Source organism: Dipteris shenzhenensis, chromosome 13 (genome assembly GCF_047967505.1).
Source record: "Dipteris shenzhenensis isolate YYH24624 ecotype China chromosome 13, Dip_SZ_1.0, whole genome shotgun sequence".
Classification (NCBI taxonomy): Eukaryota; Viridiplantae; Streptophyta; class Polypodiopsida; order Gleicheniales; family Dipteridaceae; genus Dipteris; species Dipteris shenzhenensis.
This window is the reverse complement of record NC_141608.1, coordinates 41,643,600-41,659,573: the sequence shown is the minus strand read 5'-3', so window position 1 is coordinate 41,659,573 and position 15,974 is coordinate 41,643,600. Positions and strand designations below refer to the sequence as shown.

The 15,974-nt window shown below is 46.5% G+C and overlaps 1 protein-coding gene across 1 annotated transcript in view; it reads right to left on the bottom strand.

The window, feature by feature from the left end:
- The window catches only part of LOC147895415 (beta-galactosidase 9-like), a 165,324-nt gene that overhangs the window by 19,582 nt on the left and 129,768 nt on the right, over positions 1-15,974 (bottom strand). Inside the window, exon 12 of the mRNA XM_087383347.1 lies at positions 14,354-14,583. Coding sequence (XP_087239473.1) covers positions 14,354-14,583 — 230 coding nt within the window. The remainder of the gene's footprint in view (positions 1-14,353; positions 14,584-15,974) is intronic.

Below are 15,974 nucleotides of genomic sequence, written 5' to 3'. Positions count from 1 at the left end.
ACCCTGCACTTGTCTGAACGCTACCTAAGAAAAAGTGTCATGACTGCCAAGGTGATCCCCTGATCGTATCCCAGCTCCTGTAGACATTTGATGAGTCGAGCTCTTAGCATCGTGTCAAAAGCCTTGCGAAAATCCACAAAGCAGCAATAGACCATCTGTCTCCATGCCCTGGCCTTCTCGATGACCCCCCCGAGTATAAGTATATGATCCATGGTCTCGTGATCTATCCGAAAGCCTGCTTGTCCCACGACTCTGAGTTCTTGAAGATCTGCGACCAGGCTAAGCTTTGTGTTAAGTACTCATGCATAAATTTTGGTCATGAATGTCCAATCCATACTAAAACTATAGTTCTCCTATCTTGTGAATGGGGGTGACAGTGTTAAGGGTCCAAGTGTGTGTGAAGCCGGTGTGAACTGCTTCGTTGAGAGCTTCGCTAATGAATTCAATACATAGACACTCATGATCTTTTGCTTTGGCCATTGTGAAGCATCAGAGCTACGTGTTTGATACCACCAACTGTGAAAAGTATGCATAAAGTGGGACGTAGTACCGCTCGCTTCTTCCGACGAACTAGACAATGTTACTCACGTACCGTCTTTGCCTCACTAATGCTTGCTTTAAAGTCGGAGTTGTAGGCATAAATCCTTACACTCATCATCATGCCAGCTATTGCAGGGTACTAAGCTGAGAGGTGGGGGGCCTGCGGCCTCTTGTAGAGCGTGTGTGATCAGGGCAGCTCAATCCTCTAAGAACGGTATGTGGTCGATGTCTCTCAGTAAATCGGAGAGGCGTGTGGAGTACTCAAGTTTTAATTTTAACGAAGTGCAAAACTCTCCTTCGCAGTCCGGACTTCAAACGTTGTGTCCACCAATGGTTTCAACCTATCATCCACCGTAGGAGCATTGACTTGTCACACCTATGGCATGTTTTCACCACATTAGAGCATACGCATGCTAAGAACCATCATCAAGTATGCAACCATTGTTCTCCATCAAAATGTGCCAAAGAATGTGTCCTTTAAAAGAATTCTAGAATGTTAGGGACCACATTTCCTAAAAGAATCGCTCCAATCTCCTGATAGTTAAAGATGAGATGGGACAAGTACTTTCTTTATGTTCTACACGTCAATCACCTGCCACCATTTGAGATTCCATAATCTCAGCCCTATACTAGTCCATACTCTGTGGAGAGTAGGCATGAGGATTTCACGAGCATATGGTTCCACTCTTCCAAGGTCCTTGAAATCTTTCAGTAAAAGCAAAATGCTCGAACAAGCTTTGTTAAGGCTTAACCACCTTGGGTTAATAGAACCAATTTCCGGTATGACACGATGGTTATAGTATTAGACAATCTGATGGTACCAATAAGTGTCAACAAGATTAAGAACTACTCATACTAGATTGTAATTTTTTTGAAGAAGGAAATGAGCCTAGGAATGATGTGCAATTTGACACATGCGGTTAACCAAAATTCACCAACCCCATCCCAAGGAATAAATTCACCATATAAGATTTAACTCCAACCCACATGTGGGCTGGTTAATTGTCGTATCCTCATAGATAAAGAAAAAGGCTTGGAACCATGAGGACAATTAACCAAAGTTAAATATCAACCCGGAGAAAAGGTTAAGAGTTGGGATTTCCCATCATGCATGACTACCTTTGGGCTGAGTACTAACGTGTTAATGATTGGAATTAGATTGAGTCATGTTGTCATGATAGGAACAAGAGAAAAGTTTTTCAAATGATGATGGAAGATTTACATTGACTCCTTATTGAGCCAATGACATGAGGTATTAATACCTCGTGTGGCCCATGGCACCACAAGTGCCTAACTAAGGACCATGGATAGTGTGAGCGAGACTACATTATAAAAAGTTGACATGCTTGGTAGCGCATCACGAGAGAAGATCCCAATGCTTATGAATGGTCTACATGAAGAATGAGAGCTATTATCATTATAACTTCGCCAAAAGGAAAATGGAATCGATGCTAAAAAGGTCGATAAACTTTGGGATAGGAACCCACATGCCGGCCAAATGGCCTACTACCATGAAGTAACACCTGCTGTGTGGAGGAACCTGAAATGTTTTGTAATGATAATGTTTCACCTTATTTGGAAAACAAACTTATGAAACGTCCCTTGCATTCAGTAATGCCTAGGAGGTAGACTTAAGATAAGTTTCTTTGGAAACATAACTGAATACTCATATATTTTCCCTCAGATTAGTTGAGCTTTGGGACTCGGGTGAGATGCCTGACTCACTGACCGAGGGACTCATACACCTTATCCCGAAAGGTGGCAACAGGAATTTTGTATCCCATTGGAAACCCATCACTCTTTTGGGCACTCTGTACAAAATCCTGGCCAAGGCGATTAGCATCCGGTTGCAGCCCCTTCTTCCAAACCTCATCCATGATACTCAGACAGGCTTTGTGCATGGCAGGAGCATATTTGATAATATATTTTCCTTTTGGGAAGCCACAGAGTGGGCTATGCAGAAGAGCAGGCAGAGGCTGGCAGTTCTACTCCTGGACTTTGAGAAAGCCTATGACAGAGTAGACTGGGGTTTTCTTGAGAGCACTCTTCTACGGTTTGGATTTTTAGATGCATGGATTAGAGGGGTGGCCTCCCTTTACAGATCAGCCCACAGCCACGTTTTGATTGGAGGGGTAAGGGGTGATAGGTTTCAGATTTCTAGATCAGTTCGTCAGGGATGCCCTTTAGCCCCCTTCCTCTTTCTCTTTGTGGCAAAAGCTATGAGTATCTTCCTTAGATCTCAGGCTCAACTTTATGGGTTGAGATTGCCCTTGAGACAGGAGCAGGAGCTTCTTGACTATGAGTTGGCTGATGACACTGCTATTTTTATTGAGGCCTCTTCGCAGTCACTTGATTCTTTCCGGACAGCCTTGAATATTTTTTACTCAGCTGCAGGGGCACACATCAATGGCATAAATCCTTTTGCTTTTGGATCAGTGATGAGGACACTCCAAGCTGGGGAGTTGACATTGGCTTTTCTTGGATTCAGAGGGGTGTTCTTGTCAGGTATTTGGGATGCCAAGTAGGATTGGGCATCTCTCCAGCACAGCAGTTTGCCCCAGTAATAGAAAGTACAAGGAAGAAGCTCCTTTTTTGGAGCTCAGCCAAACTTGACCTTGCCTCTAGAATTGTGGTACTGAACCAGGTTCTTTTGGCCACCGCCTGGTTTGTGTGTTCTTGCTGGTGCCGGTCTAAGGATTGCATCATTCAGCTCATTAGACCAGTCATGAATTTTCTATGGAGTGACTTGATGGCACGGCAGATGTTGCAACGAGGGTGGCCTGGGAGACCATTATTCTCCCTACATGGGAAGGGGGACTTAATATCATTGACCTGGACTTGCAGTGCAGGGCATTGCTTTGTAAGGTGGTGGTGAGGGGACTCATGCTTGGGCAGGAACCTTGGAAGGATTGATTTTTTGGACGCATTCAGGCTTGCACACCTACCTTAGGAGATGATTGGGTGGACAGCCCTCGCTGGATTTTTTCTTCGCCTCTCTCAGGTCTCCTGCCTCTCCTGTCATGACTGCCATCCTCAAAGCTTGGGGGAGCTTCAGGAACACTCTTCGAAGGGTTCTGCCCTCTACCCTTGAAGAGATTGATAGGCAGCCGATCATTTGGAACGATAGTATACTTCATGAGCATGGCACACCTCTGGGCACTTCCCGTTATATGCAGTGGTATGGATGGGAGAGAGGCCCCACCTACATAGTAGGCACTTGGAATGCTTTTATCAGGCTACCTGAGGATCAGAAACTACAGTCCGTGAGTCACCTCAGAGGGGTAGCACGCAAGATTCAGCAGATAGATGCAGCCATCCCGGTGGAATGGACAGTTGAGGTGCCTATTACTTCCACCACTTGGATGGGAGCTTTTTCAAGGACAGCGGTTTCTCTACAGGTGATCGCTCTTCGAGGTTTCGAGGAAGATGCTTTGGTCTTTGACGTTGGGGATGGAGGTATACTCTCTAGATCCACGAATGATATTCTTCTACAGGTTGCCTTTCAGCCTGTCACGATTGCTGGTTCTGTGGCATGGAGTGGGCTTGCAGTGGTACTTAGACCTCGACCCTCTGCTCTTGGCCCTGGGATCTTGGAGGTCGTGGTTATATGGAGGTGCACCTATCAGGTGAGTATCCCAATGAGGAGCTCTAGAGAGCCTCCAACCTCTACAACTAAGCTGGAATCTCCTGGCATTTCTGACCATGTAACGAAAGAAGGGGATGCTCTTCTCTCGGTGCCTTGCATCTATCCACTGCCATTCCCGTGGATCCCACTGCAAGGATCTAATAGGGGAACCTTCATACAACCAAAGCCTCCAAGATCCAAGAGTTTGGAGAACGAGGTCTGAATCAAGATACCACTGTGAGTCTCTACCCATCTCCATGTATCCTGCAATCCTGATAGGCTGAAAAGGAGCCTCCAAGAGAATGTCCTCTGAAGATCTGTGCAGTCTGCCTCCTACATGAACCTGAAAGACAAGGGTATCCTCATGTGCATTCCGCAAGGCTATAACCTCTAGAGGGATACCTGTCCTCATAAAAGCTCCCAACCAGGTGGACTCCGAAATAGGCAAATGGTCTATATCCATCCACTCCACTGGTATGGCTGCATCTATTTGTTGCATCCTAGCTGCACTTCCTCTGAGGTGACTAACTGAACGAACTCTCTAATCCTCTGGAAGCATCCTGAAACTTTCCACCGTGGATGTAGGGCCCAACTCCCATCTAGACCACTGCATGTAGTGTGACATGCCCAGTGATCTGCCATGCTCATCTAGTATGCAATCCACATGGCGGGCTGCCTGTCAATTTCTTCACGAGAGGAGGGTGGAACTCTCCAAAGAGTACTTCTGAAGCAGTCCCAGGCTTTCAGAATGGCAGCCATGAGAGGGGAGGTAGGAGATCTGAGATGGGCTCACGTAAACATCCATCTAGGGCTGTCCATCCAATCTCCTCCCTGAGAAGGTGTGCATGTCTGTATACTGCGTAAGAAAAATCCTTCCATGGCTCTTGACCAGGCATCAAACCTCTGACCACCATCTTGCAGAGCAAGGCTCTACACTACAAGTATGGATCAATAATATTGAGACCCCCTTCCTTAGTGGGTAGAATAAGAGTCTCCCAAGCCACCCTAGCTATCACATCTGAAGTGTCGTCTAATCCACTCCACAAAAAATTCCTGATAGGTCTCTTGAGCTGAAGGATACTACTTGTAGATCAGCACCAACAAGAGCAAACAAACCAGGATGTAGCCAACAGTACCTGGTTTACAACCACCACTCTAGATGCAAGGTCGAGAGTCTGGCCGAACTCCAAAATAGGAGTTTCCTCCTGATGCTCTCCAACACAGGAGTGAACCGCTACGTTGGAGAAATGCCCACCCCAACCTAGCATCCAAGATACCTGACGGAGACACCCCTCTGAATCCAAGTAAAGCCAATATCAGCACAATGTCCTCATCACTAATCCAGAAACCATTGGATTTGTTCCAGTTAATGTGAGCCCTTGCTGCAATGCAAAACAAATCCAAGGTTGTCTTGAAAGAGGTGAGTATCTATGGAGTGGCATCCAAAAAAATAGCCGTGTCATCTACCAACTCACTGTCCAGCAACTCCTCTTCCTGTCTCAACAGAAGTCTCAGCCCAAAAATATCAGCTTGAGCTCTAATATAGAGGCTCACAGCTTCAACCACAAATAAGAATAGAAAGGGGGCTAGAGGGCTATCCCTGTCGGACTGATCTGGAAATCTGAAACCTCTCCCCCCTGACTCCACCAATGAGAACCTGGCTATGGGCTGACCTGTAAAGAGCAAAAACCCCTCTAATCCACAAATCTGAAAATCCAAAGCAAAGAAGGGTTCCCTCTAGAAAACCCCAATCTACCCTATCATGTGCTTTTTCAAAGTCCAAGAGTAGGATTTCCAATCTATGGCCCTCATGCATAACCTACTCAAAAGCCTCCCAAAATGAGAATATGTTATCAAAAATGCTTCTGCCATGGACAAAGCCTGTCTGCATGTCATGTATAAGATCTGGCAGGATGGGCTGCAATCGCAGGCTGATGGCTTTCGCCAAGATCTTATACAAAGTGCCCAGTAAGGTGATCGGTCTCCACTGAGACACTAAATTTCTGCAACCTCCTCTTGGGATAAGATGAATGAGACCCTCCGAGAGTGAGTCCGGCATCTCACCCGAGTCCCAAATGCCCTGCAGGGCTGAGGTGATGTAATCCCCAATCTGAACCCCAAAAATTAAAAAAAAAAGGTGTAAGTCCATCTGACCCTGGACAACTACCCTTATAAAGGGCAATAAGAGCAGTCCTGAACTCTATTGGTGAAGCGTGCATCAAGTGAGGCTCTCATACCTCGATCCACCAACATAGGAATATGATGCCAAACAACCTGTCTAGCATCATCTCGTGAATCAAGATCTGCAATCAAAAGGGAGGCATAGTAATCTGAAGCAATCTGCATGACGGCATCTGGATGTGTCTGAAGTACCCTGTCTCAGTCAACAAGCTGCAAAACACTCTTTCTACTATGTCTAGGGCCAAGAATAGAGAAGAACTGCTTGTTGACTCTACCTTCGATCTGTGTCCAGAAAGACTCTGGCGTGAAAGGCATACTCTGCTCTCTAATCTAAAAGTGCCTGCTGATGAGCCCTTGCTGCAGCAAGACGCTCCTAAATCCAAGCATTTGTAGGCCGTTTCTGCTCTTCTCTTTGGACAGCTGCCAGCTGCTGGCGAATGGCAATCTCTCGCCTGCGAATCGCATCTCTCCTGATACTAGCAACAAAATGATAAAAGCTGCTAATGTCAGTGAGGGCTGGCCACATCTAACGGGGACAACTGCCTAGCCTGCAGGTGAGAAACCCAAATCCGTATCACTACCTCTCTAAGGCCCTCCTTTGCATAAAAGGCATCTAGAATCTTGATACTCGCAGAGCGGCCTCTCGCCCGAGGCTCTGAAACCACCAGAACAACCAGAAAATGATCTTAAGTGGACACCCCAGTGCTGATGCATACTGTCCCACCTCTGTCCAGTGCCCAATCATCCACATAAAATCCGTCAATCTGTGCATGGATAGGCATCCTTACTCTCCTGTTCGACCAAGAAAACAGAAGAGACTGTGGTTGAGTGTGAAAAGCATCATCATACCAAACATCTCTGCCACTGAACTGAAAAAGGAAGGCATCCCATGCTGCTCTCTCAAAGGAGTGAATGTCACCTTCCCTACCCCCTCTTTTGTCTGAAGGCATCTCAACCATGTTGAAATCACCCCCAATAATCCAAGAATCTGCAATATGGGACCAAGAGAGCAACTCCTTCCAAAAGAGGACACAATCCCCTCTCAAGTTGGGTGCAAAAAGGTTAAGAAAGCCAACCTTACGCCCACCAATCAACAAAATAACCCACTGTGCTCTAGAGGGGACTATGACTCCATGTCCAATGACCCAAGGGAGCATCGAAGAAGAGATAGAAATGCAAATGCCTCCCCTGGTGCCCAACGCAGGGGCAGGTGACCAAAAAGTATGGCCAGAAAGCGTCACAGTCTCCAATCTTGTGCATGGCTTCTTTTCCTCATCTTGATGTCATTTTTTTTCCTTAATCTAAGAAGAACATAGAAACAACCACTTCATATTTGAAAAATGAAAGCGCAGATGAAGTTGACAATTTCATCTTTAAGGTTCTTGAATGCCTCATGCTTTGCAAGGAAAGCATCCTTCAAACATGCTTGCAAGGTAAGTTGATGCTAATTGCACTAGGGACTAAGTGTCGTAGGGCCGTTTGTGACACATCTCTACTGTAGTTGCTGGTGAAGCTGAGTAAAGCTATCATCTATCAATGTTGTAAAATGGACTAGTGACGTTCTAAGCAACTAGATTCATTTGCAAAGAAAGCGTTATATGGTTTTTACCGACGTAGCTAGTTGAATTGTAGGGATATTTCTTATGATGTTGGGACTGGGCTTTTCATCTGTTGTGGAGTATGGTTTTTGGTCATTGAATTTGGCACCATTTCTGCTCTTATTGTGATAGATCAACCGCTTTCTTCATTCGTTGTGCCTGTTAATAACAAAAATGATTTAAGCATGATTTGATCCGACATTATTTCGGCAAATTCGTTGTCGTGTTCTTAGATGACATCTTGGTCTATAGCCAAACACTAGAGGATCACATTGGACACCTCCGGATTGTCTTAGTTATTCTAAGACAGAATAAGCTCTATGTCAAGATGAGTAATGTGACTTCTTTATGAAGGAGATCATTTACTTAGGACACAAGATTTCTTCTGAAGGTATTACCATTGATCTAGATCGTATCCAGAAGGTTTTGGAATGGCCCATCCCTAAGACAGTGAAACAACTTCGTTCTTACCTAGGATTTACGGTTTTCCTACGGAAGTCTGTGCGTGATTATTCGAACAGCACGGCACCCTTGACCAACATATTGAAAGGTCGTGGACGCAGATCTACCCAGCCAATTTCTTGGAATGATGCATTGAACAAGTCTTTTGAAACCTTGAAGCTAACTATCAAGGAGGCTCCTGTTCTTGCATTACCAAATCCTACCCGGCCTTATGTTTTAGAGGCCGATGCGAGTGATTTTGTGATTGGGGCAGCTTTATTCCAAGAGGACGAACCTGTAGCTTTTGAGAGTAAAAAGCTAGACGACACCCAATATCATTGGCCCACACTAGAAAAATAACTATACGCAGTTGTGTATGCTCTAAAGGTTTAGAGACACTACTTGTATAGTTCCAAATTTGTATTGACAGATCATCAGTCAATATATGTGTGTGACGGGTCTGAATTCAGGGGACGAAAGACTAAATGAGCAGAGTTAATGCAAGATTTTGATTTTGAAATACGTTATCGAAAGGATAGTGTGGCGGATGCCTTTAGTTGAGTCAAGTTTGTAAATGCTATGTCCTTTAGGGAAATATCCTCATACCTATTTCAATCTTTGAGGAGGCTTTGCGCAACTGATAGTCATTTCAGTTCTTATTGGCAAAAGGTCCAAGATGGGAGCTCCATGGTTAACCAGGACTCGAGGATTGTGCCACCTATGGTACAGGCGACGGGAGGTTAGTGGATGATTAGGAATGTCTTGCTATTCCAGAATGGAAAGATATGTGTGCCAGATGTTTCAGATCTTCGATCCAAGATTCTCTGGGAGTGTCATGATGCTCATAGTACTAGACATCCAGGTATACATCGGACTCTGTCTCTTGTGAAACATACCTTTCATTGGCCTAAGATGCATGCATTTATTGAAAACTCTGTGGTAGATTGCCGGGTTTGTCAGGTTACTAAGGCCAAACGCCTTAGAAGCGTGGGTTTATTATAGCCATTGCAAATCCCGGGTAATAAATGGCAAAGTATTTCCATGGATTTCATTACCGGTTTGCCTAGAACGCGCAAGGGTCATGACTCCGTTTGGGTCACAGTTGACCATCTGACAAAGGTGGCTAGATTCTTACCTACTAGATCCACCACATTAGCTGTTTAGTTGGCTCACGAGTTTGTGGACTCGTGAACCAATTGTTTAAGCTATATGGTTTGCCTTCCGACATAGTCAGTGACAAGGACTCTTTTGGACACTCGTTTTTGAGAAGCTGGAAACTACTCTAGGTATGAGTTCCTCAGATCATGCACAATCTGATGGCAGTACAGAGAAGGTCAACCAATTGGTTGAAGATATGCTTCGGGCATATGTTTCTAAGAGACAATCTTCATGGAAAGATTATCTACCCATGATCGAATTTCCTTATAACAGTGCAAAGCATTTAAGTATTGGTTACAGTCCTTTTATGCTTTCAACCTAAGTCACCAGTTATGGTTGGATTCAAGGGAGTTCAAACTGATGCTGCAAGGACATTGTGGCCCAAGATCGGGACAGATTTTATACTAATAGACATCGTTCACTTAGAGACTACTCTGAAGGGACGATGGTATATTTACGTATTCCCAAGGAATCCAAGAGCCTAAGTATTGATTTGGTTCCAAAATTATCCCCCAAATATTGTGGTCTCTTTAAGATTATTAAAAGAATTGGACCAGTTGCATATAAACTAGCAGATTTGACTTTTATTCCACACGAATCTGAGAGTATTCTTGAATTTCGTGAAAGACTGATTCGTAATAGAACTATCACAGAATACAAGATCAAGTGGAAGGATCATGTTGAGGAGGATGCAACATGGGAGACATTACCTAACCCCTAGAGGACATTCCCGGGTTTTTTAGCAAACTCAGGAGTGAGTTCTTAGAGGAGGGAAGTATGTCATGTACACGGATTGGTATCTGATGTGTACTGGGGTACACAAGACTAGATCACGTAGCTTGGGGATGCTTAGGACTAGACAGGCTTGATTCTCGGGTTGAGTGGCAAGAGTACAAACTAGTTAGAGGTCTTCGCTATTTTTGGCACATTGGGCCCGAGTCTATATAAGGGGCCCAGAGGTTCAATTTTCAGTGAGACGATGGGAGCAAGTCTCATTCCCAGGTGCTAGGTCTGATCCTGGATTGAGTCGCGGACGCGCGCCTACATCTTAGCGTAGCCCAAGGCCAAGTAGCAGATCCAAGGCCTCTAGGCGCCACCCGGTGGTATGGGACATGAGGCTGGTCGGGATGTGGTTAGCAGTTCCTGCTAGTAGCTCAGCTCGTGGCTCGGAGGGAACATCTCCTGATTCGAGATCGCATCCCATAGATGTCATGTTTGGGTGGTGAGTAGCCTGCTCAGATTCCTCACGTTTGGTGTGTTCTTGTGTTTGCTTGTAGATCAGAGGTTTCAGGAGTGCTGGGATCGTGTCAAATGGGGTTTTGCAAATGGATCCCGATGCCGACTTAAGAATAGTTATAGATTTTTATGCCTCCTTTCTTCAACGGGCCCTGACTCACTTGCCAGAGATGAATGAGACAGAGTTTGGAAGCATATTCTAGTATTAGTCGAACTACATAGGAGAGTCTGACTTGTCATGTGAAAAGAGGCGTAACAGGATTTTAGTGAAGATATTGGCCACATTGTCCTCAGTGGAATAATATGTGAGGTCGATGAAGCCATCTGTCATACAATCCCGCACATAATGATAGTGATTCTCAATGTGTTTCATGCGAGCATGAGATACATGATTGTTTCCAATAGCAATGCAGCTCTGGCTAAGCTACATCACCATCTTGAGCATGATGCTTGACATGCAGAAGCTTCCTCAACCACATACACTCCATAGTGGTTGAATTCGCAGCTTTGTACTCTGCTTCACTACTGAGAGAGACACTCGGTCTTGCTTCTTACTGAGCCATGAGATACATGCTGATCGAATGAGAAGCAATAGCCGAAAGTGGACCTGCAATCATCTATGTCCCCTGACCAATCTGAGTCTATAAAGCCACTAAGAGAAATGTCACCGCCTGGAGCATAATGCAGCCCATAGGTAAGTGTACCATGCACATAATGGAGTACCCTCTTCGCTGCATTCCAATCCGTGACTGTGGGACAAGGCATGAACTGAGATAGAAGCCCTGTGGCATAGGCAATGTCTGGCTGCATACCACACTTGAGCCAAACCCTCTGTCCCTGTACTAACCTTGAATGTGGTTCAGTATGCCCATAAGGCTGCATTTAGTTTTTCTGCCCAATCAGAACATTGTGGTTCTACTACCTTGGTGAGGATAATGGATAAAATTTTGTTGGTGGATTCGGCCTATCCATTCCCTTGCAGGTAGTAGGGTGTGCTTTTTATATGGATTACCATAAAGTCAAACAAGAGTTCTTGGATTACCTCATTGACAAAATGTGTGCCTCTATCTGACACAATTTCAATGGGGCATCCAAATTGGGTGATCACATTCTTGTATAAGAATCTTGCTATGCTTCTGGCATCTGCCTTTCTGATTGCTTTAGCTTCAGCCCATTTTGTAAAGTAATCAGTGGCCACAATGATGTAGCATGCCTATGTTCCCTTTGCTGCTAGATGTATGGGACCCACATAGTCAATCCCCCATTTTTCAAATGGTGAGGTGGAGAAAGAAAAGAAAGAAAGAAAGAAAGTCTATTAACGTCCACTGGGGACCAAAAGGTCTATGGGACAGCGCTTTAGGGAGGGCACATGGCAGCTCCCAAGGAGTGCAAAAAGCAACCCCAATTATTTAGAGTACCTACATGATATTCTGGAGAGTAAACAGCCATACATCAGTTTAAGACTGAGAGTCTTTTGGTTTTGATTTAAAATCTCTGATTAGTGCTACCCCTTCACGGTAAACTGCCCATTTTCCATCCTTTCTGGCAGCCCTGACTTTAGCTAATTCAGTTGCCTTAATCTTGAGTGATTTTGTGTAAGCTCCTCTGCTATCCATACTTTGGTGCCCTTCAGCTTGTAAGATTGTCGAAGAAGCTTGATCCGCATATCTTTTGACTTCAATATAAGGATTGCATGACCTCTATAGTGCAAAATAGAAGCTGGCCTGGAGTCGCGTCATCATCCTACTCATCATCATTCACCCATTCGATGTTGGGCAAACTTGATTTGATCTTTGTCAATATTTCACTATATGTATCCTCCTCTTTGTACCAATCATTTGGGAGCCCCCCTATTCTAATCTTCAGCGCATTATCACATCTAGCTTCGTGTTCTTTAATCTCTGCTTGGATATCAGACTTACTTGCTTTGTTGTCAACTTCCACAAACACTTCCTTCCTAGCAGTTTGTACTTCAGTGTGAACAAGATCTTTGACTATAGAGACTAGCTGCGGGGTAGGTGGGGAATCCTTACAAAATTTTACAGCCTCATCAATTACTGCCTGCTTACCAGGCCCTTCCAAGATGTGAAGTTGGGCCTTTACTTCTGCCAGCTCCAATCGTAGCTCTCTCACTGCCTGCTGCAGATAAAAAATCTGATCCTGTTGCCCGAGGATGGGCCATTTTGAGCCTTCTTGTTGGTAATTCCGTGCGTATGGAGAGGGTGTCATGGCTGCAACTGTAGAGTACCGAGTCCTAATGGATGTTGAAGGAGTTAAGGGGGTTGAGGGGGACTTGGAAGAGAGGGTAGGCCAATCCATAGTTGGCTGTATGATGAACCCCCCTTGCTTAACCTAACCCCCGGGTTGGGTTGGGGGTTTAGCCCAACTCGGGGTTACAGAGAATGTGAAGAGGAGGAAAGTAGGTTGGGCCATGCTTTGCTGGCCATATCTCCTGTTACCCCCTGGCTGAGCTAACCCCCTAGTTGGGCTGGGGATTCAGCCCAACTAGAAGAGGCTACGGGAGAAGGGGCGGAGAGACTACCGGGGGGGGGGGGCGGCGGAGAGGCTATGGGAGGGGGGGGCGGAGAGGCTGCGAGAGGGGGAGCGGAGAGAGGCTTGGGGGGGGGGGGGGGGGGCAGAGAGGCTACGGGAGGGGGAGCGGAGAGAGAGAGGCTACGAAGGAGGGAGCAGAAAGGCTACGAGAGGGGGGCGGAGAGGCTACGGGAGGGGGGGTGGAGAGGCTACAGGAGGGGGAGCGGAGACAGAGGCGAACTGTATGAAAATCAGTAAAAATCAGCAAAATGTAAATGATATTGCTGGTATCATCTGATCTGTTTCTCATAATGAAATTCTGATAGCACGAACAGCTCCGAAAGGGGGGTAAAAACCCCAGTACAACTGTTCAAAACTCTTTCAGGTTTTTATTCATACTTAATGAAGTACTTTTCTTGCCAAAAAAAAAAAACTCTTCCGGGTTGCCCGACGCAGCTACACAACTTCCAGTATCTGAGATTGCCTGAAAAAACTGCATGCACGACACAAAACAAAGTCACCCAGCAGAGGAATGCTTCCTAGTGCAAAATCTCGCAACAAAATTGAAGCTGTAGTTCTCATTATATGCAGTGGTTTAGATGGGAGAGAGGCCCTGCTTCCTTTGTGGGTTCTTTCAAAATCCTTCCAGATGATCGTAAACTCCAAGTAGTAAGTCACCTTAGAGGAAATGAAAGGAGAAGGCTTGGGGCCTTTACAAGATCAAAAGATCCCAATTCAACTCATAGGATTACGACGATCAGATGGGGATGCCTTGTCTGTGATGTTCATTTTGGGGGCAGGTTGTCCAGATCTACGGATGATTTACTTAGGCATATTTCCTCTCAGTTTGTCAGGGTTGTAGGTCATGTGGAGCAGTGCTTTTGGCCTTCAAGATGGTATCTAGACCACTAAATGGATCAAATCAGCCAAATACAACAATGACAGACTCACGTAACTTATGGTAGGAAAAAAAAATTCACAAGATAAGTTGACAACGTTGATATACAAATACTATCAAACATTAAGGAGGAAGTCTACATACCTACATATGTACCATAAGTAGTCAGTTGAATCCTTTGTAACATTGAGATGCTCCAAAAGGTCTGTTGAAGACAAACTTACATTGTTCCATATTCCGACAGGCTCCTTGTAATATTTCCATGAAAGCTTCTCATTTTGAATGTTTGTAAACCATTGCAACTCAACATCGTGCAGACTTTTGCCCATTTGAGAGGGGATGCCCATTTTAACTAGTGAGGTTTGTGCATTTACCTATTGGAAACACAATAAGATATAGCATTCATGAATTCTATGGTCCACAATTATGAATTATATTTTGAATAACTTCAAACCCCTATTCTAATGCTCAATGCTTAGTGCAACCAGCTCCTGCGAGCTCCCTCCCCCTTCGCTCCCCGTCTACCCCCCCCTCGCTATCTGCGCGGCCCTCTCTCTCCCCCCGTTGGCTGCTGCCGCGCAGACAGCCATCCCCCTCTCCGCCACTCTCCCCTCCTCTCAGCCTCGCCTCCCGCCGTCGCTACCCCCCCGCTCCTCTCCGCCCACCCGCCTCCCCCTCCGCTCCGCTCACCTCCCCGCTCCACTCCGCCCACCCACCTCGACCCACCCCCCTGCTCCACTCCGCCCACCCGACTCGACCAACCCGCCCCCTCCGCCCACCCGTCTCCCCCTCCGCTCCGCTCACCTCGCCCCTTCCCTCCGCTCCACTCCACCGCTCCGTTCACCGTCCCCCCCCCCCCCCCGCACCCTGCTCCACAACACTCACCTCTCCTCACCTCACCTCACACCACTCCGCTCACCTCACCTCACCTTACCGCCTCGACCCACCTTTTTTTTTTTTTTCCCACACCTTCCCGCCTCGACCCACCTCACCTCCCTTGCCCCCGCCACCCCCTTAGTCCCCGCCCACCTTCCTCCATCCTTAGTACCTTACCTCTCCCCTCCCTCTTCTTTTCCCTTCACCCGCCTCGGGAGTTCCCAGTTAGTCAAGCGATATGGCGGCTACGTGCCCGGAACCGGTGGCCCAGACAGACCCCCCCCTCCACCAGCCTATCGCGTTACATTGACATAGCACCAGGTCTCCTTGGTGAAGCAGGCCGCCACGGACTTCTCCCAGACATCAGTTTATGGGAGGGTCATTGGCTACTCGCCTTCACGAGCAGACATCAGGGACTGGTTGCAGTCCACCCTCTACCTCGAGGACAGTCACATTGAGGAGGTTGCACTCATGGGACGTGGCATTTTCTGGCTTAAGCTCTCCTCGGCACAGGCTGCGAGCGACATAGTCAGGCGATCCCCTACTTCTGTGGGTGGGAAGATCATCCTCATGGTTCCTTGGTACAGGGGATTCAGTGTAGCGGACTTCGATTCCCGCTTTCGCATTCCTCGACACCCAGTCACCCTTATCTTCCCAGTTTTGCAACCGAGCTTCGCCCGATCATCAAGGACTTGGGGGCGCACTTTGGTTGGCCTATGCAGGACACTTACGTTGATGCGGCGGCAGCCCAAGGGGTGCCACGTGTCAAAGTGGCAGTCCTTGACCCACAGAGCATCCCTTCGGAGTTCGAGATAGAGACAGACACAGGTGTGGTGACGCAGCGCATTCTGGTCACTGGTCGCCCCAACCAGTGTCTGAGATGCCATGG